Source organism: Gymnoscopelus microlampas (assembly GCF_963454915.1).
Source record: "Gymnoscopelus microlampas genome assembly, chromosome: 7".
Lineage (NCBI taxonomy): Eukaryota > Metazoa > Chordata > Actinopteri > Myctophiformes > Myctophidae > Gymnoscopelus > Gymnoscopelus microlampas.
The window spans coordinates 49,921,099-49,946,123 of NC_139944.1; the positions used below are offsets into that span (position 1 = coordinate 49,921,099).

General features: G+C 44.4%; 3 protein-coding genes across 6 annotated transcripts in view; 1 reads left to right on the top strand and 2 right to left on the bottom strand.

The window, feature by feature from the left end:
- The window catches only part of kif21b (kinesin family member 21B), a 124,671-nt gene that overhangs the window by 57,367 nt on the left and 42,279 nt on the right, over nt 1-25,025 (bottom strand). For all 4 annotated transcript variants that reach the window (XR_014601065.1, XR_014601066.1, XM_084061209.1 and 1 more), the window contains exons 3-16: nt 23,089-23,271; nt 20,258-20,407; nt 18,386-18,520; nt 11,911-12,111; nt 11,455-11,570; nt 10,494-10,689; nt 8,323-8,512; nt 8,088-8,151; nt 6,965-7,228; nt 3,882-4,014; nt 3,645-3,783; nt 2,577-2,765; nt 1,007-1,206; nt 768-875 (exon numbers count right to left, since the gene is read on the bottom strand). Coding sequence is in view for 2 of the 4 variants with exons in the window: in XM_084061209.1 (XP_083917335.1) it covers nt 768-875; nt 1,007-1,206; nt 2,577-2,765; nt 3,645-3,783; nt 3,882-4,014; nt 6,965-7,228; nt 8,088-8,151; nt 8,323-8,512; nt 10,494-10,689; nt 11,455-11,570; nt 11,911-12,111; nt 18,386-18,520; nt 20,258-20,407; nt 23,089-23,271 (2,268 nt within the window). In the remaining 2 variants the exon portion in view is untranslated. The remainder of the gene's footprint in view (nt 1-767; nt 876-1,006; nt 1,207-2,576; nt 2,766-3,644; nt 3,784-3,881; nt 4,015-6,964; nt 7,229-8,087; nt 8,152-8,322; nt 8,513-10,493; nt 10,690-11,454; nt 11,571-11,910; nt 12,112-18,385; nt 18,521-20,257; nt 20,408-23,088; nt 23,272-25,025) is intronic.
- LOC311048170 (uncharacterized protein) lies at nt 5,250-6,167 on the top strand (the record flags this gene model as incomplete). Its single annotated transcript, XM_084061254.1, has 1 exon — nt 5,250-6,167. The coding sequence occupies one exon, from the start codon at nt 5,250-5,252 to the stop codon at nt 6,165-6,167; it is 918 nt and encodes a 305-aa protein (XP_083917380.1).
- On the bottom strand, nt 18,865-19,251 carry LOC311048180 (adenosine 5'-monophosphoramidase HINT1-like; the record flags this gene model as incomplete). Its single annotated transcript, XM_084061268.1, has 1 exon — nt 18,865-19,251. One exon carries the CDS (start codon nt 19,249-19,251, stop codon nt 18,865-18,867), a length of 387 nt encoding a protein of 128 aa, XP_083917394.1.

Consider the following 25,025-nt stretch of genomic DNA (forward strand, 5'->3'; position numbering starts at 1 on the left):
GCAGACACGTACACAAAAATGTATGCACGCACGCACACACACACTTTTATGCACACTTGTGCACGCACATGCATGTGGCTACACGCATGCATCTTATAAATCACTTTTCACACACACATGCATGCAAACATGCACAATGAGCTGGCACACACTGGAACAACACACACACACATCCTGCAGGTTCACATATAAACTATCATTTATCAGTGCATGTGCTGCAACACTAGCCTTACGTGCTAATGGTGAAGACAAATACATGCGTATAATAATCGTACTGTAATACGTTGTTGCATTGCCGGTGTGCCGCGCCAAAAATAGCAGTGATTTGCAAACTCTTTCAAAAAGGAACCCCAGTTCACGGACCTATTGCTGAGACCCCAATTTAAACAGGGAAATCCTGCTGAACTCTGAGTGTAAAAAATGGACACCAATTGGCCCCTAAGGGTCAAATTGGTTCCATGTGTACACAGCTAATAGACCTATAAGGGTTCCATTCAGACCCCCTGGTGGAATTATCAGCTATGTGTGTGTGTGTGTGTGTGTGTGTGTGTGTGTGTGTGTGTGTGTGTGTGTGTGTGTGTGTGTGTGTGTGTGTGTGTGTGTGTGTGTGTGTGTGCGTGCGTGCGTGCGTGCGTGCGTGCGTGCGTGCGTGCGTGCGTGCGTGCGTGCGTGCGTGCGTGCGTGCGTGCGTGCGTGCGTGCGTGCGTGCGTGCGTGCGTGCGAGTGTGTGTGTGTGTGTGTGTGTGTGTGCGTGTGTGTGTGCTGACCTCTTGACGTCGCTGCTCCTTCTTGAGCTGGGCGATCTCCCGGTTCCTCTTGGCCTCCACCATCCGCCTCCTCTGCTGCTCCTCCTTCATCTGCTTCATCAGCGCCACCTGGGGACCACACAGCGGTACTGTTTCAACTGGTATAACACCGGTATACCTGGAACACTATGGCATTCACAACTACAGATTCTTTTGTATTCGACTTTGAACACCAAAAAGTATTCAAACACTCATCCTACCTTGGCTTTCTTCATCTCGTTGACCTCGACCTGGAGTTTCTTCAGCTCCCGTTCGTAGCGCCCCTGGTTCTTGAGGAGGCGCGCGTGCTCCTTCTGCGCGACCTGCAGCTTCAGCAGGTCACGGTTCATCTCCTTCAGGCGCTTCTCGTACTCCTGCTTGATGCGGCTGGCCTTCTCCTCCGTGTAGTTCTCCATGGACACTGCAACATGCAGGGGGCTCACTGTTAGCATAGCATCCTGACCAATTTTTCGTGTTGACTAACAAAGGCTCATGGACTCACTCGGACCTTGCACTGGATGAGAGTGTATGCTAACTAGGGACCGGACGATATGAAAATGTTATGTCACGATTATTGTGACAAAACAATTGCGATTTACGATATCATCACGATAATCAAAATATGCCATATTATATAAATGTAGACAGAGGCCATAGCCTGGTAAACCCTCCCTCCGGAAATCTCATTTGTAATTTATTTCAGGAGTGAGTCTGGCATGCTCGCCCATTCTGCAATTTTGGCTGTGGGCTGGAGTTGGGCGGGAGTAATACCGTTGACTGACAACCCCTTCAGCCAATCAGCAGTGTCCCACTTCAGCCAGTGCATTTTTACCACTTCCAGACTAATGTGAAGCAACGGGACTTTTGAGACGGCCATGCCCAAAATAGGTTGCCTTATTCGGATACATGCGTGTCATTGCCGCTCCTGCCGGTTCTCTAAATTTTTATTTTTAAATAGGCTCTGTCATGATTAATTGACCACATGTATGAAGTTAAACAACTAAATTCTATCCAAACGATATCTTATAAGTAAATTCCGTGCCTCAAAATAGAAGTTTGAGAGCTTTTTGAAGTTTTAAAACAGCAGAGAAAATAGCTAAGCGGACAGAAAAGATGGCTGCCGTTCGTGTTTTGTCGGCTGCACTCAGACTGCACGCCACTCGGTGACATACGGGCTCACTCGAACTCGCCACCTGATTAGCCAACTTTCGCTGTCAATCACAGAACGATGAGCGACGACGCTGATAGGCTCGTTTTTTTGGTAATGCGCTAGAAACGCCCACAAGCCTTCAGGCCAGACTCCTTCCTGAAATCAAATGGAAATGAGATTTTCCGGAGGGAGGGTTTAGCAGGCTACAGAGGCCATATAATATTTTTCAATCTTAAAATGCCACCTTTGTTAACCACTTGAACCCCAGCATCCATATTCTGGGGTGGAACGTTTGCCAAAAAAATAGCAGCTCTACAAGATCACAACATGTGGCGTTGCAACACGTTGAGAGCTTGTAGATCTGATATGAGATTTGGTAGAGAGTGAAAAAAAGACTGTATCAAGTACGTTCTTTACACGTCCGTTTAACCAATTCAAGAGGGTTTTAAAGTGGTGCCGGATATGCAGCTCGGCACATAAAAGGTGAGTTGATCCCAGCGTATGACAGAGGACAATTTCACGAGAAATTAAAATCTCTGCGATACGTTTTTATTGCGAGCGTTTTTTGAATCACGATAAACGATAATAACGATTATCGTTCCATGCCTATAGAGTGCTAACGGTACCGTTGTTGTACTCACTGAGGTTGTGCAGCACGCGGTCTCTCTCCATCTGCGTGTCTTTGATCTTGTTCTGCAGCAGGATGAGCTTCTCCTCGTACTGAAGCTTCAGCAGCAGCAGCCTGCGCTGGCTGTTCTCCAGCTCGTCGATCAGCTTCTGCTTGATCTCGATCTCGCACGTCAGGTCGGCCAGGTCCGCCTGGAAGTTGGCTGGAGGAGGAGGTCCACAAGGACACATCATGAATCACACAAAGCAGTGGTTTTTCAACCCTTTTCATATCAAGGTCCATTATTTATTCGGCATTTGAGCCACGGAACCACCATTTGATGAGATTTAGACTCTCAGGCCCAAAATGTATTACATTTTGTTATCGTTGGATACGATTTTGTCCAAATGGACCCTTATGTTGTGATATTGCAACATCACAACATAAACAGTTTCAATGCAATGGGATCCACACGTGACGACTTGTCTTACAGTTGTTTATTACACGGCTTGGTTGAATGCTTGATGGTTGTTTATTACACGGCTTGGTTGAATGCTTGATTCTGATTGGTCAATCACTGAATTCAGCAGTGTGTTATTTCTGAATGATGACCGCTGAGCTCAATAACAGACCGCTGTCTAAACAAAGACTCAGAGCACATGGTTGCGCCGCTTGATTTTGTGCTGTATCCAACATGGCAGATGTAAGACAAACACACAATGTCATTTACAACTAAACGTTGCTCTCAAGAATGTTTTTGAAAACATTTGAAGAGAGAAATAGACAATGCAATAACCGAAAATGTATTCTATTTGATCAACACTTCCTTGTTTTCCGAAGGCGACCGTGTCCGCCCAGCGCAACACTTATGCAATACTTTCATTTCCGTAAGCAAGGAAATACTTTGCTTTGTTGTTACTTTCTGGTCAATGTATTAATTAATTGAATAAGTAGCCGTGTAATAAGCGGGATAATTGACGGGTCGCCGGTTATTAATGAGAAAAATAAATCCCGACAGGATTTATTTCTCAATAATTCTCAATAATGACCGGCGACCCGTCAATTATCCCTTTGCGTAAAATGATGGATCTAAGAAACAAACCTTTCTCGTCCGAGTCGGAGTCTGAATCCACCAGGCTCTCGTCGCTGTCAAACTCCTCTTCGTCGCGCCCCTCCTCCTCTTCCTCACACTCCTCATCCTCATCGCAACCGCTCTCCTCTTGCAGTGGAGACATCACGTCCTGCACACACACACACATATTAAACTCTCGCCAATGTTGTACTGCCTCTAGTTCTTTGCGATACAAAAGGTCATACGTTCCATGCTGGTGTAGCCTACCTCGGTGAAATTGTCGTCGGAATCGATCTCTCCGTTTTCTCCGTTTTGTCCAGCCTCGCCATTCTGTCCGTTTTGTCCGTTCTCGTGAGAGTGCAGCTTCACACGTTTCTTCTGGCCCTTCTCCAACTCTGGACTGCAAAACAACATCACATCACACTATAAACCAGTAGTTCTCTAACTTTTTCATGTCAAGGACCCCAAATTGATTTGTATTTGGCCGCGGACCGCCGTCTGAAATATGCCAGGGACCCCAGAAGAGAAGATTTTTTATAGCCAACATGAATGGATAAAGTGGTTCAGATGATTGTGAACCACCATGTTAACTATTTTAGCTGGGGACCCCCTGGAACCCCCTCAACGACCCCTGAGGGTCCGCTGATCCCACTGCCTCATCAGTCTCCCCTGTCGCCGCCTGTCACATTAAAGCTGAACTAGCATGTTAGCCTGTGTATAATATAGTACTTCTCTCTCTTACACAACACGCTGACCAAGTCAATTAGAAGTGTTTGTGGGGTCCATGCCAGCATTAGCACACAACCCTGCTGGATGCATTCCAATTCTCTTCAAACAACCCCCCCCCCAAAGCCCTAATCCACTTGTGTTATTCCTTTTAATCTAGTAGGGAGAAGCAGTGAGGCGGGGAAAGTGTGTGGTACTGTATGTGTGTGTTGTGTATGGTGTGTGTGCGTGTGCGTGCGATTAGGAAGGCACGATTGAAGGTATTTCGGTATTCTCAGTGCTTTTAGTGCTCCTCTCAGTTCCTGGAGTGTCAGCACTCACTCAAGGCACACACCGCAGCGGTCACACGATCCTGTAGGTTTACACTCTATAACATTCGAAGGATCAGACCCCTTCCTCACCCAGGAGTCAGCCCAGCTCCTTATCCAGACGTCATATCAAAACTACTGTAAGTCGCTCCTTACTGGCCTCCCGGCATAGATGTGCACTTAAGCCCCTCCAAATGATCCAGAATACCACAGCACGCTTCATGGTCTTCAACCAACCAGCCAAAAATGTCCACATGTCTCCCCCCTTCTCCGCTCCCTCCATTGGCTCCCGGGTTACTTCAACGAGTACAAAACACTAATGTTGGCTGACAAAAACTCTATGGCTGAGTCATGGTGACATGAGCGTGACGTCAGAGGTCCGCCCGCCTCCTGGTCCTCCCTTATAAGATAGGATAAGTCAACGGGGATGGGATTCTCCAAATTTGGGCATGGATAACGTCATCAGATAAGATTCTGACAGGGCCAGGTCATCTATAAGAGAATTGGGCAGAAACCTTTACCCAAATGTCCATAGTTCACTGTACGTTTACGAGGATATAGAGGCAGCAGTCTGCAACTTCCAGAACCAACAACAGCAACAATGAGCACTCAGTACAGCATTCTGTTCAAGCAAGAGCCCGCCCACGACGACGCCATCTGGACGGCGGCGTGGGGGAAGGGCCACGCCTCCGACGGCTCCGAGTCCATCGTCACCGGCTCGCTGGACGACACGGTCAAAGTGTGGAAGTGGTCCGACCAGAAACTGGAGCTCCGCTGGACGCTGGAGGGCCACCAGCTGGGCGTGGTGTCTGTGGACGTCAGCCCCAGCGGGGCCCTGGCGGCCTCCAGCTCCCTGGACGCTCACATCCGCCTCTGGGACCTGGAGGCGGGGGAACAGATCAGGTCGGTGGACGCGGGTCCGGTCGACGCGTGGACCGTCGCCTTCTCTCCGGACTCCAAGCACGTCGCCGCCGGCAGCCATCACGGGAAGGTCAACGTCTTTGGCGTGGAGAGCGGCAAGAAGGAGCACTCGCTGGACACCAGAGGGAAGTTCATCCTCAGCATCGCTTACAGTCCGGATGGGAAGTATCTGGCCAGCGGAGCCATCGACGGCATCGTCAACGTCTTTGACGTGACCACGGGGAAACTCCTGCACACGCTGGAAGCTCACGCCATGCCCATCAGGTCCCTGGCCTTCTCTCCCGACTCGCAGCTCCTCGTCACGGCCTCCGACGACGGACACATCAAGATGTACGACGTGAAGCACGCCAGCCTGGCGGGCGCGCTGAGCGGCCACTCGTCCTGGGTTCTCAGCGTCGCCTTCTCCCCCGACGGCGACCACCTTGTCTCCGGTTCGGCGGATAAGAGCGTCAAGGTGTGGGACGCCGGCACCAGAACGTGTGCGGACACTTTCCACCATCAGGACCAGGTGTGGAGCGTTAAATACAACAGCACCGGGTCCAGGATTATCTCCGCCGGGGAGGACAGAGCCATATACATCTATGACTGCCCTATGTGACACCGCCGCTGGCTCGCCAACTCTCTGGGATTGCTGAATTGCTAATTTTCAGAAACTACAGATCAGGGATTCTCAACCTCCAGTTTGATAAGCATTATGCTACGGACTTAGCCTGGTAAACCATCCCAGTCGTGTTGTATCCACATGAAGCCACGCCATTATTGGAACCAGTATTGTTTTCTCACACTATATACAGTATAAAATCAGAACAATGGGATTTAGGTTCAAAATCAGCAAAGTTTCCCTTTACCTTTAACCACCACTTAAAACATTTTAGTCTTAGAGAAACGTACTTGAGTTCAAAACGCATTGCGCTGTGCAACCCGTTCTCACTGTCACATTTTCAGTTCTCACGGTCACATTTTGCAGCTCTGTCAGTAGCCCTGAAACGGCGACGGGAGACATGACGGGACGCCCTGAAAGTCAGGTTTTGACATGTCGGGACACCAAAACTACTTCTGTACTTGGCGGGAGAAATACACAGAAGACAGGTTTTTTTTCTCCCCACTTTAAATATATGACATCACTAACATCACAATAATGGTATTTAGGTTAATGAACACTTTAAAATGACCACTCGGGGCCCAGACCACTGGCATAGCGGTCCGGCGGGCACCTAGGCTCCAATGTAGCCTGACAGCGCGTCGCAGGTTCGAGTCCCGATCGCCAACGGCCTTTGCTGCGTGTCACTCCCCATCTCTCGCTCTCTCCATTTCCTGTCTACCTACTGTACTATCAATAAAGGCATAAAAAAGCCCCAAAAAATATCATAAAAATGACCACTGGGGACAGCGTACCTCAGCCTCCTCTGTCTCCTCTCCTTCTTCTTCAGCCTCTCGATGTCCAGCTTGGCGCGGCGGATCACGTCCGTCATCTCCGCCTCCATGGACATGGGGGCGGGGGAGGAGCCCAGGGGGTGGCCGGGGGCGGGGCTAAGAGTGCCACCGCCACCACCACCACCGCCGGAGGAGGAGGAGGGGGGGAACGGGGTGCGAGAGGAGAGCCGGGACAGCTGGCGCCGGAGAGACTCGTTCATGGCTTCACTCTCCAGGAGCTTGGATCTGCATTGGAGGAGGAGGAGATGATGTTTACTGTCTGGTTACCATATAACTGGTTGGTATATCTGCTGTTCAAAAATAGCAGATATACAAGCTCATAGCACGGCACCGAGTGCCGCGCTATGAGCTTGTAAATCTGCTATTTTTGAAAAATCTTTTTTTTTTCTTTGAATATATATATATTTTAAAGCAAACATTTTTTTAACTCAAATCTTTGCTTAAGGGGGGGCCCTGGAACAACATATTTTGAGATATGTTGGTTCCACGGCCAAATACATATCATTTTGTGGGTCCTTGACATGAAAAAGTTTGAGAACCACTGATTATAGCAACATTAAGTTTTTTCAAAAAAATGTTAGGATTTAGAAGACATTTGTAGAATCCCCAGAAGCAAATATTTGAGTTACAAAAATTTGCTTTAAAAAATATATATTCAAAGATTTGCACAAATCTACAAGCTCGTATACAGTATCTGCTATTTTTGAATGGCCAAAGAAATTTTAACTAATTTAATGATTTTCAAAAGGTTTGAGTGCATACATAATATTATACAGCAGTGATTCTCAACCGTTTTAATTTCAACGAGCCCCAGTTTGATTAGGGCACAGACCCTCATTTGATTACAATCTTTAGAACCACTGCAATACAGTACATGCAAGATGTATGTTACAGTGTAGTGCAGAACGTTAAGTACCCTTTATGTTACAGTGTAGTGCAGAACGTTAAGAACCCTTTATGTTACGGTGTAGTGCAGAACGTTAAGAACCCTTTATGTTACGGTGTAGTGCAGAACGTTAAGAACCCTTTATGTTACGGTGTAGTGCAGAACGTTAAGAACCCTTGCCATGAGTAGAACACTTACCTAAGTTCCTCCACTTCTCGGATGTAGTTCTGGATCAGAGCTCCGATCTCCTCGTTGCCTTCACCTGGCAGTCAGATCAGAGATCAGAGACAGCATCAGAGACACACACTCTACCACATTGATAAATTGATTGATAAATATCATTCATTAAAATAAGTTCCAGATTGCAGCTTTAAAGGTAGGGTATAAGTGATATTTTTTGGTTAAAACAGAAGTGCTCCGTGATGACACATACCTGACTTGGCGAGCAGCGCGCTGACCTCGTTAGCCAGCAGGTGTGTGACGCGGGTGTTGAGGTGGTCGATGGTCTCCTGCATGGCCTTGACCCTGAGGCGCAGGGTGTCGTTCTCCCTCTGCAGCATGGCGTTCTCCTGGTACAGGTCGCTGTAGCCCTCCGAGCCGTCCTCGCCCGCCACACGCTTCCCCTGCATGGAGACACAGACAAGAAGACCCGCCCCGCCAGTCAGAGCCAATCAGGACCACCGTACTCTGGCCTGGTGGTTCACCAGAGCAAAGATGGTGTCTAATAACAGCTTAAGCCTCAGTTGCGAAACATGCTTCCATAGAAGACATGCTGACTATGCATATAGAATCCAAATAATCAGTCGTGGCAACTGAGAACTAGTAGAGAGAGACTTTAATCTACACTGTAGATTAAAGTCTCTCTCTACTAGTTCTCAGTTATACTGTAGTTGTACTGTACGCATACTGTAGATTCTACAGTATGCGTCCAGAGAGGCACGAATGACCAGTAACAAATAACCATTAAAGGGTTATTTCAGTTTAAAACAATGGCGACGTCATTTTAACGTCTACTCAAGACCTTTGTGTGCACTATATATGATTTTGATATTTGATGCATTTTAGCACACACTCCCCCCGCCTCCTCCTATATAAACCCATTGAACTCAATTTTAACCACCTTAAACTCATACGAAACATACGTCCCTCCCTGATTCTGGTGACTGATATTGTCCTTATAATGCGTGAGGGGGCCGTGTTTTTTCATTTCCTTTTTTCATTTATGTTATTGTTTAATAAAAAAAATCAATATCAATAATAAAAGAATACGATGACCGAAACGTTGCTTCTCTCTCAATAAACTTGCTCCTGTACCGTGCAGTTTGGCAGTGTGTGGGTGTATTATCTTATTATTGATATGCACTTGTTTGCCTACGCACCTGCTCCTAAGCTTTTATTCTAGGTGTGCTTTTCTCAAAAACATTTCAATAAAAAAAGTAATGGAAAAATCACAGCCCTCTCACAGATTAGATAGAGAATATCAGTCACCAGAACAAGGGACGTGTGTTTTCAATTGAGTCTAACATGAGTCTAATGAGTCTTAACCCTTTAAGAACCAGTATAGGAAGAGATCATCATTTAATCAGAGACAGCAGACATGGTCGGCCCCATTACATCCAAAATCTCTCCAATCGGATTATGTCTCTCATCAAAGCCAATGAGGTCGTACTGGGGGACGACCTCATTGGCTTTGATGAGACATGATCCGATTTGCCACTGTACTAGAAGACAATAACAATGTGTTAATACTGCATCACAATCATTATAACCACTTAATACGTATAGTATGTTATGCGTTGGCTATTCAAAAACAGCAGATATACAAGCTCACAGCGCCTTACTATTATTAAGAATCGTAGTCCCTAGCACAAAACCTTTTCAGATGGGGGTCCGTGGCCAAATACATATCAATTTGGGGGTTCTTGACATGGAAAAGTGTGGGAACGCCTGCTCTAGTAACCAGAGGGAACCATCTTAATCAAATATGAGTCACAGTACACGTTCCCTCTTTTCCTGTGACCCCAGAGGTCAAGCTCAAGAGAGTGAGGGAGGTGGCCTTTACATTATTTACACTCCCTGGACTACGTCCATTCATGTCCTCCACGGGCAGACTCGCTTAATTCATGTACTCTATTTTCCTTTTTTTACCCGTCCATTTTAAATGTGTCACGTTTGCCATCTCGATGCCCTTTATCTTGGGAGGATGAAACCGATCAATCAGAATGAATGATATCTCCAATAAGAATCGTGACGATAACCATCATACCCGACATGATGCTCACAATCTCATCGCCTGTGAGTGAATCATCTAATCCTTCATCAGTCAGTCAGTCAGTCCATCATCATCATCATCTCTCATCAGCTCCATCACATGGCCTTCCCCCTCAACACCACTCCCATTCAATTTAACATCCCAGCATCCATCCATTTCATCCTCTGACACAGCGGTTCCCAAACTGCTTAGCTCGAGACCCAAAAGAGAAGTTTGACGTCTCCCCAAACTAGTGAAAGTAGCCTATCTATGAGCTTATAGATAGGCTATTTTCAGGCGCAGCACGCAACATGCTTCCATAGAAGACAACTTGAATCCATAGAGGGTCTCACCGCCTTGTACTCCATCAGCTCCATCTGCAGGCGGGCGATCTCTGCCCGCAGGGAGCTGATCTGCTGGCTGGTCTTGTCCTGGTTCACCACCACCTTGTTCTTGATGTTGCGGGCGCGGTTGGCGTACTTCAGCGTGTTCAGCGTCTCCATGAAGTCACGATCGGACGGGCTGACACAGGCGATCATCACCGTTAGACTGGGGAGAGGAGAGGCATTATTTCTCATGATGGAAACTTTTATTTTTTTTATTGCGCTTTTTTCTCTCTAAGCACCTTAGCGTCTATAAGTATATCATGCACAGTATACATACATTGCTGCTATGCTCAGGCACCTTAGTTTGTTTCTTATCTCAGGTACTTTGTAAATATGTAGATAACTTGTTTTTGGCCTTCTATTGTTCTCTTGTTCGATCTCCTTCCCACTTGCCCCCTACCCCTCTTCTTCTTCTCTCTCCCCACTCTTCTTTCTACGGAATTTAACGTTGCGATGGGAATGATGTACAAAAACGAATTTCACCCACTTTTTTACCTTGTAAACCTGTGATGTGACAATAAAACTGATTCTGATTCTGATTCTGATTTAGTGCAGACCATGGACAAATACAGTATATTATACAGTATATACTGTACAACACTGATGATACGCCCCAGGTGCATCCATGTGATGTTTTTCTTAATAGTTAGTGACTGTTATGTATAGTGGCTCATAGGAATTAGACTACGTGACGACCAGGAATAGTTTGGTGATCACCGGAGAGACGGGTGACAGCCGGAATGTAGACGGCATCCCGGGAGCAGTATGGGTTGGCGCCCCAGCATGTGTCTTCCGCGAGGAACATCCATGTGATGTTTTTCTTTAAATGTACTATAAACTCACCATGTGTGTGTGTGTGTGTGTGTGTGTGTGTGTGTGTGTGTGTGTGTGTGTGTGTGTGTGTGTGTGTGTGTGTGTGTGTACGTACCTGTTGCCTCCCAGTGAGTCCTGTAGAAGACGGGTGAGCTTGGAGTCTCTATAAGGGACATGGCCGCCCTTCTTGGCCTGGTCGCCCAGGGCACTGATCACATTCCCCAGGGCCAGCTGCACACGCACAAAAGAAAGAATTGAATGCAATGTTTACATTCTTTTTCCAAAATTGACAATCTACAAGCTCCCAAACACGCTGTTGTAAATCGCCTATTTTCAGTGCAAACCAGCAGCACACAATGAAGTATAAATCATGCATAACTCCACCCTAAAACTAACCTCTAAATCACTAATATTTCCATAATTGTTCGCCTAAAATCTGATCAGATCAGCTATTTCTGCTATTTTTGTAAAATGTATGAAATGTTTTCAACATAGAAACAATTATGCAAAAATAAATCTCTCAAATAATTGCGATTAGACAATGATGTAATAATTGAGGTCTATTCCTCACCAGTCCACAGTTGATGGAGATGCCCTCCCTGGCTCTCTCTCCTGTGGCCCCCGTGCGTTTCAGCCTCTCAGAACCGGCCAGGTCCACAAAGTGGAACTTGGCCATCAGGGTTTCATACTCTGGCTGGGCGATGGAGGAGCTGGAGGAGTCCACGACACCGTTCACCACCTCCTCCCCGTTCTCTGCTCCTCCTCCATTCACCTAGAGGAGAGACAGAGAGAGAGGGAGAGAGAGAGGAGAGAGAGAGAGAGAGAGAGAGAGAGGAGAAACAATTTTTATAATTATTTGGGTAACATAAAATGACCCGCACACCGTCTACACTTGCACAATAGGGACAACTTTATTCCCTTTATTCTATACGTCTGATCCCTGTCTATGCATCCTGATCAGGTGTGCATAAGACTTTGTTTCCTATAATTATTTATTACAAAAAAAAAATACATATATGATAAAATCAAATGAAAAAGGTAATTGAAAAAACACGGCCCCTCACGTATTAGAAGGACAATATCAGTCACCAGAACCAAGGACGGGTGTTTTCAATGAATCTAACATGGTTAAAATGGAGTTTGTAGTCACAACGGATTTATATTGGAGGGGGGCATGTCTGATAAAATGTTATATCAAATATCTAAATACTGAATCAAGCAACTTAAAAACTGTCTGGGGTGCTCACAAAAAGCTTGAGTAGACGTTAAAATGACCCCAAATATGTTTGAAAGTGAAATTATCCCTTCACTGACAAATAGTCTGTGCTTTTCTTTCTCCTCTGTGGATTGGAGAAAGAATGTTGGAGAAGTAATGATGGAGATGGGGAAGATTTGAATACAAATGTTCCCTTTAAAAAATATATATACATTAAAGGATTTGCAAAAAAAAACATGTTTTTCAAATTATAACAGATCTACAAGCTCATGGCTATGAGCTTCTATATCTGCTATTTTTGAATAGCCAAATAAATCTTAAAATGACACAGATGCGTTCCCAGTCTTAATGGGTTAGGGAGCTTGGGAGATGTGGGCCACGATCATTATGGATGCTGATGCGGACTTGAACATGTGATGCTACTCTCTGATTTATGAGCATTCTGGCATTTGCTGCCCTTCATGCCGTTTGAAAACACTGGTTCTCAGTCTTTTTAATTTCAAGGAAGAATAATTAGGTCATAAAAGCGGCAGTGGCTCAGGAGTCAGGAGGTAGAGCGGCTGCATGCTTGGGTTCCCATGCAGTTCTGCTCCCGATGGGCAGCTTGGTGCCTTGCATGGCATTCACACTCTGAGTGTGAACGAGTGAATGAACAGGATAAATGCACCATTTACCATTTTATCATTACTAGAGACATAGGTGTGAGGGCCGCATAGCCGATCCGATTGATATGCCCATATATGGAGATCCTGATCTCCCTGTCAGTATATGCCCATGGGCATATACTGACATCTATATATGGACATGCCCATATATAATATGGAGATCTCTGCATATGTCAGTCCTTGTCCCTTTTATACTCATATGTGTCATCAGTATGCCCATATATGGGCATTGTTATGTCTGAGTCATGGTGATGGGGTTATGCCTTAGTTAGCTCTGGTCCAGAGCGTTGGCAAGTTCTCTCTAACGCTCTGCCAGGCGCGCTGCTATTCTCATTGACCGAAAATTCCACTACCTTGTGAGGTCTCCAACTTTAGTAAGGCAGTTTTGTGTTGTTGAAAGTCTATTCTCCAGGGTGGGAAACGTCTCAGGACATATTCTCAGGTCTGGTGGACATATTAGACCGGTGGGATTTCTGAAATATGTGATTGTTAGAGGCATTTGGGGGTAAAAGTTGGGAACAAGGCCATTTTACATAATTCAAGGGTGCTGAATCAGAAAAACACTGTTCCCAAGCAAAATTCTTAGTGCTTAACCTCCTAATTTGCATATCAAAATGGCTGCCGATTTTGAAGTATTTCTTAAACAACTCTATAACAAAGCAAGCAAATCTGACAAATAAAGTGTATATATTTATGTTCTGAGGGTCATACAATGTGTGGAAGATATTTGTAATGTAATAAATGTAAATAAATGTAAATAAATATGCAAATTAGGGGCCAACATTACATAAAATGATGTACCGTAGTACTCAAACGGTGCAAAAGGTGCATCCCCCTTATTTTGTTTCTAATTATCTGTATTTTTGCCATCCTTAGGACATCTAAAATACATACTTTTTCCCCATGCTAAATGTTTAGTTTTTGACCTTCTAATCTGCATATCTGAATGGCTGCCAAATTGGCAAATTCGCACCTTTATCTTCAATAAGTCTGTGGCCAGGCAAGCAAAATTGACAAATGAAGTGTCTATATCCAGTTTCTACAATGTGAGTAAAGAATTTGTAAGTAATATAATATGATAATATAATATAATATAATAATCAGCCTACTCCGAAATATGCAAAATAGCGGCCCCCATAACAGATAACGGTTTATTACTCTAAAGTTACTGTATTGGCCATTGTTGAACGAAAGTCTAGACACTAGATGGCTGTGCATCGTAACCCAGATTTCCGGCATTTGCAACGACGTGTTGTGCATTGCTTATGGCATGCACATGAAATCATTTCTATAGGCTATACTAGCATGGAACAGGTTGGACTAGGCTAGAGTAGGTTGTACTAGGTTGTACCAGACTCTAATACTCTCTTTTAGGCTTTACTAGTCCCTTGTCAGCCCTGTAGATACTCAGACCATAGGGACTAACCACTGTGTACACAGGCCATAGCTTGTGTGTGCACGAGCAATAGTTTTGCATGAACCTTTGTAGACCATAGTACAGATCTGCCTTGTACAGCCTAATATAGCCTAGTACAGCCTAGCAAAGCCTACTAGAGATTAAAAAATCACACCCTGTGTGAAGGTAGCGGCGCCTTTGATACATTTTGTCATCGATATGTGTTTATAATGTGTTTATAGCGTGACCAATGTGAAGCTTGACCAATCACTTTGTTGACGCACCTGACCAATCAGAACTTTGACGCACACGGACAAAGTCAGGTATGGAGCGGCTAGCGCCACTATAAAAGCCTATTAGAGACCAGTAGAGTCTAGTACAGTACAGCCTAGTACATCCAAGACTAGTCCAGCCTTTTGGGAGAACAGACTAGGGGAGGGTGGTATAGGCTATACTAGCATGGAACAGGCTGGACTAGGCTAGACTAGGTTGTACTAGGCTGTACTAGACTCTAATAGGCTCTATTAGGCTGTACTAGGCTCTTGTCCGCCCTGTAGATCCTCAACCCATAGGGACTAACCATTGTGTACACGGGCAATAGCTTGTGTGTGCACGAGAAATAGTTTTGCATGAACATTTGTAGGCCAAAGTAAAGTACTGCCTTCTATAGCCTAATAGAGCCCAGTAAAGCCTAGCAAAGGCTGCTAGAGCTGAAAGCAGACTATTAGAGCCCAGCAGAGACTAGTACAGTCAAACCTAGTACACCCAGGTCTAGCCTAGTCCAGCCTGGTGGGAGAACATAATAGGGGAGAGGGTACCAGGCTATGCTAGGACTGATAAGGCTGGACTAGGATAGATGAGGCTGTACTAGGCTGTACTAGACTCTAATAGGCTATATTAGGCTGTACTATGCTCTTGTCAGCCCTGTAGATCCTCAACCCATAGGGACTAACCACTGTGTATACGGGCAATAGCTTGTGTGTGCACGAGCAATAGTTTTGCATGAACCTTTGTAGACCATAGTACAGATCTGCCTTGCACAGCCTAATAGAGCCTAGTACAGCCTAGCACAGCCTACTAGAGCTTAAAACAGCCTATTATAGACCAGTAGAGTCTAGTATAGTACAGCCTAGTACACCCATGACTAGTCCAGCCTTTTGGGAGAACAGAATAGGGGAGGGGGTACAAGGCTATGGTAGGACTGATAAGGCTGGACTAGGATATGTTAGGCTGTACTAGGTGGTACCAGACTCTAATAGGCTCTATTAGTCTGTGCTAGGCTCTTGTCAGCCCTGTAGATCCTCAACCCATAGGGACTAACCACCGTGTACACGGGCAATAGCTTTTGTGTGCACAAGCAATAGTTTTGCATGAACCTTTGTAGACCATAGTACAGATCTGCCTTGCACAGCCTAATAGAGCCTAGTAAAGCCTAGCACAGCCTACTAGAGCTTAAAACAGCCTATTATAGACCAGTAGAGTCTAGTATAGTACAGCCTAGTACACCCATGCCTGGTCCAGCTTTCTGGGAGAACAGAATAGGGGAGGGGGTACAAGGCTATGCTAGGACTGATAAGGCTGGACTAGGATAGATTAGGCTGTACTAGGCTGTACTAGACTCTAATAGTCTCTATTAGGCTATGCTAGGCTCTTGTCAGCCCTGTAGATACTCAGACCATTGGGACTAACCACTGTGTACACGGGCAATAGCTTGTGTGTGCACGAGCAATAGTTTTGCATGAACCTTTGTAGACCATAGTACAGATCTGCCTTGTACAGCCTAATATAGCGTTGTACAGACCAGCACAGCCTACTGGAATTTAAAACAGTCTATTAGAGACCAGTAGAGTCTACAACAGTAAAGCCTAGTACACCCATAGCCTAGTCCAGCCTTTTGATGGAACAGACTAGGGGACGGCGATTTAGGCTATACTAGCATGGAACAGACTGGACTATTTAAGACTAGGTTGTACTAGGCTCTATTAGGTTGTACTAGGCTGTACTAGTCCCTTGTCAGCCCTGTAGATACTCAGACCATTGGGATTAACCACTGTGTACACGGGCAATAGTTTGTGTGTGCACGACCAATAGTTTTTTTCCCTGTTGGCCATCTAAGTGTACCTTTAGCCATCCCCATCCCACTCTATATAGTTGTGTTGAAAGTAGTTTGTGTTCAGTTATAGTTCTGTGGCTCTAACTCCTCCTGGGGGTGAGTTATACAAGATAGAAATCCCCATGATAGCGTATTTATGGAACGTCACATTTATTTTTTGGTCATCAGGGGCCAAATGTACCAGGATTATTACATCATCTAAATATTTATTTTAGATGTCCTAAGGATGGTGAAAATACAGATAAGTAGAGATAAAATAAAATAAGGGGGATGCGGATGGATCACTTTAAGTACGAAACCGTTTTCTGTAATAGTGGCCTCTAATTTGCATATTTATTTACATTATTTACATTTATTTACATCTATTACATTATAAATACCTTCCACACATTGTCTGACCCTCAGAATATAATTAAATAAACTTTATTTGTCAGATTTGATTGCTTTGTTATAGAGTTATTTAAGAAATACTTTAAAATCGGCAGCCATTTTGATATGCAAATTAGGAGGTTAAGCACTAAGAATTTTGCTTGGGAACAGTGTTTTTCTGATTCAGCACCCTTGAATTATGTAAAATGGCTTTGTTCCCAACTTTTACCCCCAAATGCCTCTAACCTCCTTATAGAAGGCCTTTTTTCTGAAATCCCTCCTGTCTATATTTTATTTTCTGCCCAAAAATTATACAGAGAAGGTGGGGTCCTGAGAGTCTTCCCACCCTGGAGAACAACACAAAACTGCCTTTGTTTCGGTGAGTAACAAAATAGTTGTGTTTCTTTTTGAGTGGTGCCAACCACTCCTATATCTGACTTTGTCCGTGTGTCCGTCCGTATGTATGTATGTATGTATGTATGTATGTATGTCCAATAAACAAACATTGATGACAACATCAATACGGGGCTCATCAAAGGCACCACTCTCTTCACACAGGGTGTGATTTTTTACTAAAGTTGGAGACCTCGCACAGTAGTGGAATCTTCGGTCTATGAGAATATCAGCACGGCTGGCAGAGCGTTACGCTAATGCTCTGGACCAGGGCTGTGTCTTAGTTATAGTTCAGTGGTCCGCCGCACCGCCAACCTATAGCCAATTTTAATATATAGGAGGATAGGATACGGTTCCCCTGCATAAATAAAGTACAAAAAGGCTACATTGTGCAAGTCCTTTGTGAAGTTCAGCTGGCATTATGGCATAGAGTCAAACTGTGTACTACTTTGAACCTGTTTCATAAAAAAAACCTGAACAGTGGCACTTTCTGTCACTAAACAGTGCTGCTAGTCTTGTGCTCTAGAGTGTGTGAGAGCAGGCGTGTCAAACTCTGGCTCTTTTATCAAGACAGACTGAAGTGCAAAAACATTTCAGCATGTTCACTTTTTCCAGGCTTTAGTTGCATTGTGCACATGGAGGTGAGAAATGTGCCAACATTGGCACTAAACTAAACACTCTCTCAGAAGAAAGTACTGACTGGCACGTTAGTGAGCTACACAGCTTTTTCAGTCACTCATGAGGATACAGTATTAGAATAGAATACTTTTAGTGGCAGTTTAAAAATATCACAACAATGTGACCATTTAAAAAAACGCCAACGTGGATTATACACAAAAATAATATATATATTTCTTTAACATCTCTCGATTTGTCAGCTAAAACCGTACTCACCGGTGAAGACTGCTGGCACACTCTCATCTGGCAGAGGTGGATGGTGAAGATGGCGTGTGACCGGGAGCTCTGGGCGTTCATCTGGGTGCTGGCTGTGGTGCGGGACAGAGCGCCCATCTTCAGACACTGTAACATCTGGAAGAGAGACAGATGGTTATACAGTAGTCTATAGTAGGGAGGTTAGCCGCTAGTCCAATAAATACCAGTCGTTTTTTTTACATTTTGATGGCATGGTGCCTAAGGAGCAAGCCATAGGCTATAGACCAGTGTTTCTCCATACATAATGATGTAAATGTTTGAAAATGTTTCAATAATTTAGAAATCTTTTTTTTTTAAACACAAATCTCTTCTGGGGGTCCTGGGCCAAATACATTATATATATTTGGGGGTCCTTGGCAGGAAACGTTTGAGAATCATTGCTGGAGGTTATGGTCGATACATGGAGAAGCGGGGGGTGGTGTCAGAGGTGGGATGGATCCTTAGCCGGGGGGCCAGCCCAGCTGGCGTCCCCCCAGGACGTGGATGTGGATGTGATAGACCGACTGGCCGCCATGTGCTCCGTCGTTGATCACCACCCTGTAGCCTTTCTTAGCCAGCCCCACCTGCTCCGCACACTTCTTCGCCACGATCATCATGTGACCCAGCAAGGCGGCGTCGCCGTCCTCCGCTTTAGACAGCTGGACGACAGGCTTTCTCGGGACGACGAGGAAGTGAGTGGGTGCTTGAGGGGCGACATCGTGGAAGGCTACGCACTGGTCATCTTCATACAATATCTTGGCGGGAATCTCCTTGCGAATTATCTTCCCGAATATTGTGTCTCCTCCGCCCGGATGGGCAGCCTGCGCTTTAATAATCTCATCGGCCATGTTGGTGCAGACTGATCATGTCACTTTAGTACCAACACAGAACAAGTTGTATTTTGTAACTACGACTGTGTAAGAAAAGCCTAGTACTGTACTACTAAACCTTGATATTCTGTAGGGCCCGTATAAGAGTCTACCTGCCATTGGATGTCCTTATAATAGGCCTGTGCCTTGGGCGTGTTGTAACACAGCCAATGCCCAAATATGGTATACCGGGTTGGGTTGACTTCCCTGCCTTGGTGTTGTTGTTAACTACAACCGGAGATTAATGTGATGTATAGCGGCCCAAGTCCTATACTTCAGGTACTACTGGTTGCAGAGGAAGTTCAGATGTGATGTGCTCAATAAACTGATGTCCAAAAGTGTCCGTTGAGTTCATAAACAAACGATTCATTATCTGTAGCCGATCTGTCACTTCATACAATAAACACATAAATAAATAAACAGTCAAACGCACAGGATACAGACCACCAGCTCTGTAACAAAGGCAGAGGCCACAAAGGCCTCTGCCGTCCCACTATAGCAGTCCCAATGGAGGGAGCTGTAGCGTCAACATGGTGTCCTTAAGCATCTTCAAGTGGATCTCAGACTTCATGCGGCCAGTCTGTGAAGTCAGTGAACTATGACGTACATCAGGGGTGGGCAACTTTGATGATGGAGAGGGCCACTATATTTCCACACTCAGTAACTATTCGAATATTAACCTGTGGGCCGCATTAAGTGAAGGTGAGGGTCGCATGTGGCCCCCCGGCCGCCAGTTTCCCATGTATGACGTACGTACAGTACGTATAATAATCTTACACTAGGACTCAATATTTGGGAAGATTTCAGGCCGACCTGACTTCCATTATAAAAGACATATTGTTGCTGTCGGGCAGAAAATGTGTATCTCCATGTTGCAACTTATTTTTTTCCTTCAGTAAATTAGTGCCCTACTTCATCATACAAGAGGGTCATCCTAAACAAGTAGTGACAATACAGTATAACAGTTTTGCAGTTTTACACACACCTCCTCTTCAGAATGCACCAGTCTGGAGGTGACTCCGGTGGTATAGATGCTTCCGCTGGCGTCCTCATGGATCTTAATGTGTGACTTTCTGCTGCGACTCTCCACGTCCCTGGTTCCATCAAACAGATCCAGGATCTCCTCGTTGTACAACTAGAACAAAGAAGAAATGTGATAAGCTACATGTATGCAAATATGTATGTATGTATGTATGTACTGTATGTACAGTACGAATCCAGTACGTATGTATGTGTCTATGTATGTGCGTACGTACATAGTTACGTATGTATAAATTGTGTAAAATTCCTAAATATGCCAATATGTATGTATGTATGTGTGTATGTATGTATGTATGTATGTATGTATGTATGTATGTATGTATGTATGTATGTATGTATGTATGTATGTATGTATGTATGGTTAAATACATGTGTAAATTTCACATTAAAAAAACAAGTTGTAAGCTTGTTAGAACGGCTACTGTATTTGAGCTATTTTTGACTAATTTCAATATAATAACCCAAAAATGCAAGATATGAGTGTGTGCAACATGTTTAAAAAGAAAATCAAGTAAAGTACAAAAGAAATACCTTACTTGAGTAAATGTATTGTCACTTTCCACCCTCTGGTGTGTATTGACGTGCTAGTTGTACATGTGTTTGTTCATACAGTATTATTAAGTGTAAGCAGATGGGGCGTAACACAAAGGATCAGGATCAGTCCCATCTCTTACACAAACAGGAAGTGACAACCGGTGAAAGACGGGGCAGGAGCGCCCCAATGCATTGTGGGCTCTGATTGATGTTGGCCATTAACTGCGACATTATTGCCCATGAGCCAGTGTGTCAGGAGACGAGATGACATTATTACCCATGAGCCAGCGTGTCAGGAGACGAGATGAAGAGCAGATGAGAGAGAGCGAGGGAAGGGAAGGGCGGAGGGGTGTGTAAGAGAAAACAAACAGAGGTGGAAATGGTCCTAGTAAGAGTGTAGGACAATGGTTCTCAACCTGGGGTCCCGAGACCCCTAGCTCTGGTTCAGAGCGTTAGCTCTCTAACACTCTGCCAGGCACAGTGCTACGGAAACTTACACTACCGCGCGAGGAACTATAGTAAAAAATAAAGAAAAGAAAATATGTCCACAAGTTTGATTTTTTTTTATTTACTCAACTCCCTCTACAGATCTGGTCAACCAAGGTCCTTGACGATTTAATAAGAGCCCATTATCGATAATTGCTGCTAATAATTGCCAATACTGATGTCATAAAATGTAATAAAATAATACTGTCAAACCACTATATCGCTCTGGCTCTAGGTTTGGCGGTGAATATTGGCGTCAAAGAGGAAAAAAATCGTATCAAATGGGCGTCCTTGAAATTAAAAGGTTGAACATTACTGTGTGTAGGTGTCATGAGCTATAATAAATAATACAGTAATAAAAGTAATTAGTCCCATGAGATGTCTGTCTGGCAGGCAAGTGTTTCTGCCCCGTCCCCCCCTCCTTCATAGAGTGCTTCATAAAAATTTGATCACTGGTGATTGAACTCTTTTGGGTGGAAACCTCACATGTCCAAATCTCTTACTTTTCAGGATTTCAAATTCAAAAGGAACAGATCTACAAGCTCAAAAGGCGTTGCTTCGAGCTTGTGGATCTGCTACTTTTGAAGCTTTTGTGTGACGCTGTAGTATGGTCAAGTAGGGCAGTGGTTCTCAACCAGTGGTCCTTGAAGGGGTTCCAGGTGGTCCCCAGCTAAATGATGCAGAGTTGGTAACCAAATGGACCCTTATGGGTCCATTTGGTTTCATTTTACGCTCGCAAGAGTTAAATTATTGTTAAACATCTGCATTACTTAATTAAATATTTTTTATTTTGATCAACGTTTATCTCTCCTACCAACATGGTTACAGCATGGAATTGTAGACAAAATCGAATCCAACGATAACAAAATATTCTTGGGTCTGAGAGGCTAATTCTCATCAAATGGTGGTCTGTGGCTCAAATGGAGAATAAATAATGGACCTTGATATGAAAAAGGTTGAAAACCACTGAAGCAGGGCGTTAATTTACGAAAAAAAGTTAGATAAGAGGTTTCTGCCTGAGAGCAATGATAATGTTTCTGTCCTTTATGTCTGTGTCACGACTGTAGCTAACCGGGTTTAAATTGTTTTTTAAATTAATATAAGCTGACAGTCACTTTTATTAACGGCCATGTTTTTTATGTTGCTTTGTGACGAAGGACCAAAATGGAAATAGGTCCATTGCTGGACTATTTAGTGTTTTATCCTCAAACTGTTGTTAACCTATCTGATAATTTGTCCATCTGTAGGCTGACAGCTCATTGGCTTATATCTCTGTTGATGGCAAACAGATAGCAGATGCATTGTGTGTGTGTGTGTGTGTGTGTGTGTGTGTGTGTGTGTGTGTGTGTGTGTGTGTGTGTGTGTGTGTGTGTGTGTGTGTGTGTGTGTGTGTGTGTGTGGTGGGGGGTTAAGTAGGTGGAAACAGCTGAGCAGTCAGCTGACCTCTTGACCCTGTGCCCCCATTGTTGTGTCGAGACCACTCAATGCCTTTGTGTGTGTGTGTGTGTGTGTGTTTGTGTGTGTGTGTGTGTGTGTGTGTGTGTGTAGAAAATTAGATTTACTTCCAGGCAGGAAGATTTACTTTACTGCGAGCATCAGTGCGTGACTGCGTGTGTTCGTGTGTCTGTATGTGTGTGCGTCCCTGCGAGCATAAATGCATTTCTGTGTGTGTGCGTGTGTGTGCGTGTGCGTGTGCGTGTGCGTGTGCGTGTGCGTGTGTGTGTGTGCATGTGTTCGTCGGTGCGTCCTCCTCACCTCTAGGAACTGGGCGCTGACTTTAAACTCGGGCGGCTGGATGCCAGCCTCCTGGGAACGTTCCCGTCTGCTCCGGATGCCCTCGAACAGCTGGTGGACGGCACGCGGGACGATGCCCTGCTCGTCGTCGCACACGTTCACATCAAACCCCGTCCCCATGGTGTAGGTCTTCCCGGAACCCGTCTGAAATGTACCAAACACAAACATTTCATCAATTATACTGGGACTCTTTATTGAGTAAAAAATAAGTTCTGATTTGATTATTCAGTTATACATTGACTGTTTTTGTGTGCGGATGTGTGTAGTGTCTGTTGTAATACTGTTTGCAATCCCGGATATCTTAGTTATAATGTGATTGAGCTAACAGAGAAGGTTTGTTTTTCTATACATGTGGTACTACTGATTAGATTTGGGGAAGTCACAACGTCTATTTAACTCATTAGCTCCAGTTTGGCCATGTAGCTCACAGTCATCGCAAAGGTTCTGGGCTGGCTGAGTAAACAGGGACTCAGTCATGTCTCAGTCAGAACCCCATGTATTTCCAGGGATACTTAGAAAACACTTGCAAAAAGTTGTTATTTTGAGAGCGAATTGCTGCACAATATTAATACATACTTGATAGGTCTGTTTTTATCTACTTTATCAATAAATAATTACTTGTATGTGTAGCAATTTGCATGAGCCCAAATCATGCATGTACAGATCATTGTTTGACTAAATCCTACTATCAGTTCTCTCCCTTTCACCCAGAAGCCTGCAGGCCTGCATGTGTTTTGAGCTAACAGAACGCATGCCCTCCAAGGCCACTGATTATCTCTTGAGGAACCCAATAACAGCTCATTTGTTTTGGAAACTTAGGGTCTGGACTTAACAGTATCAACTCTGATTCTGATTATGTTTTATTATGTTGGTACTGTATCTGCTGCATAATCACATTATTACGCTTGTGCTTTACCGTTATTATTGGCACTTCAGTGAAACCTACGGCAGTGGTTCTCAAAGTGGGGTCCGGCAAAGATAAGATACATCTTATCTTCTGGGGGTCCCTGGCACAAAACATTTTCCGATGGGGGTCCACGGCACGAAAACGCTTGAGAACCACTGGCTTACGGAACTCGGCCTGACTGCATCACTGTTAATGCCAATAATGTTCGAAAATTGCACACCGAAGGGCAATCGCCTATTAGTTTGTATTGTATTGCATCGCGACACGTTGATCAAGCTTGTAGATCTGCTATTTTCAAACATTTTAGTACTTTTACTTTTGGTACTTTATGTACATTTTGATACCAATACACTTGTACTTTTACTCAAGTACATTTTTTATTCTGGACTATTACTTGTAACGGAGTACTTCTACATTGCAGTATTGATGCTTTTACTTTTGTAAAACAATTGAGGACTTTTTCCACCACTGGCGAGGTGCGAAAACTGCAAATGGTGCATGTGCGGCCGTGCGTGCGTGCAGCTTCAGAGCTAGTGGAGCTGCGCTCCAGTAGGCTCCACGGCAGCCCACCTCTGGCTGTTGTGATTGTCTTCTTGTTCTGCCAGCTTGCACTTCCTTACAGAAGAGGTAATTCAATCAAATGATCGATCCTCACCTCCGACTAGACTAGAGAGCGATCACAACACTGTACAACAGTGTTGTAGGATCATGGGCAATTAACCAAAAATATATCCAAACGGAATTTTGAACCAATAACCGACTTTTATGTAGGTTAATTGAATAATCAAATTATTTCTTATAATTTATATCAAACGAATCAACATGAAAACATTCTAAAAGATTATTATGTGTATTATTGATTAAATCGATTAGTCAGATAAATACCACTTAAAACCACTTAACCCTTTATTATACTTCGTTGTACAATGGTGACATACAAAAATACGCCAAAAATAGAAGATCTACAATCTCACAACATGTATAGGGCATC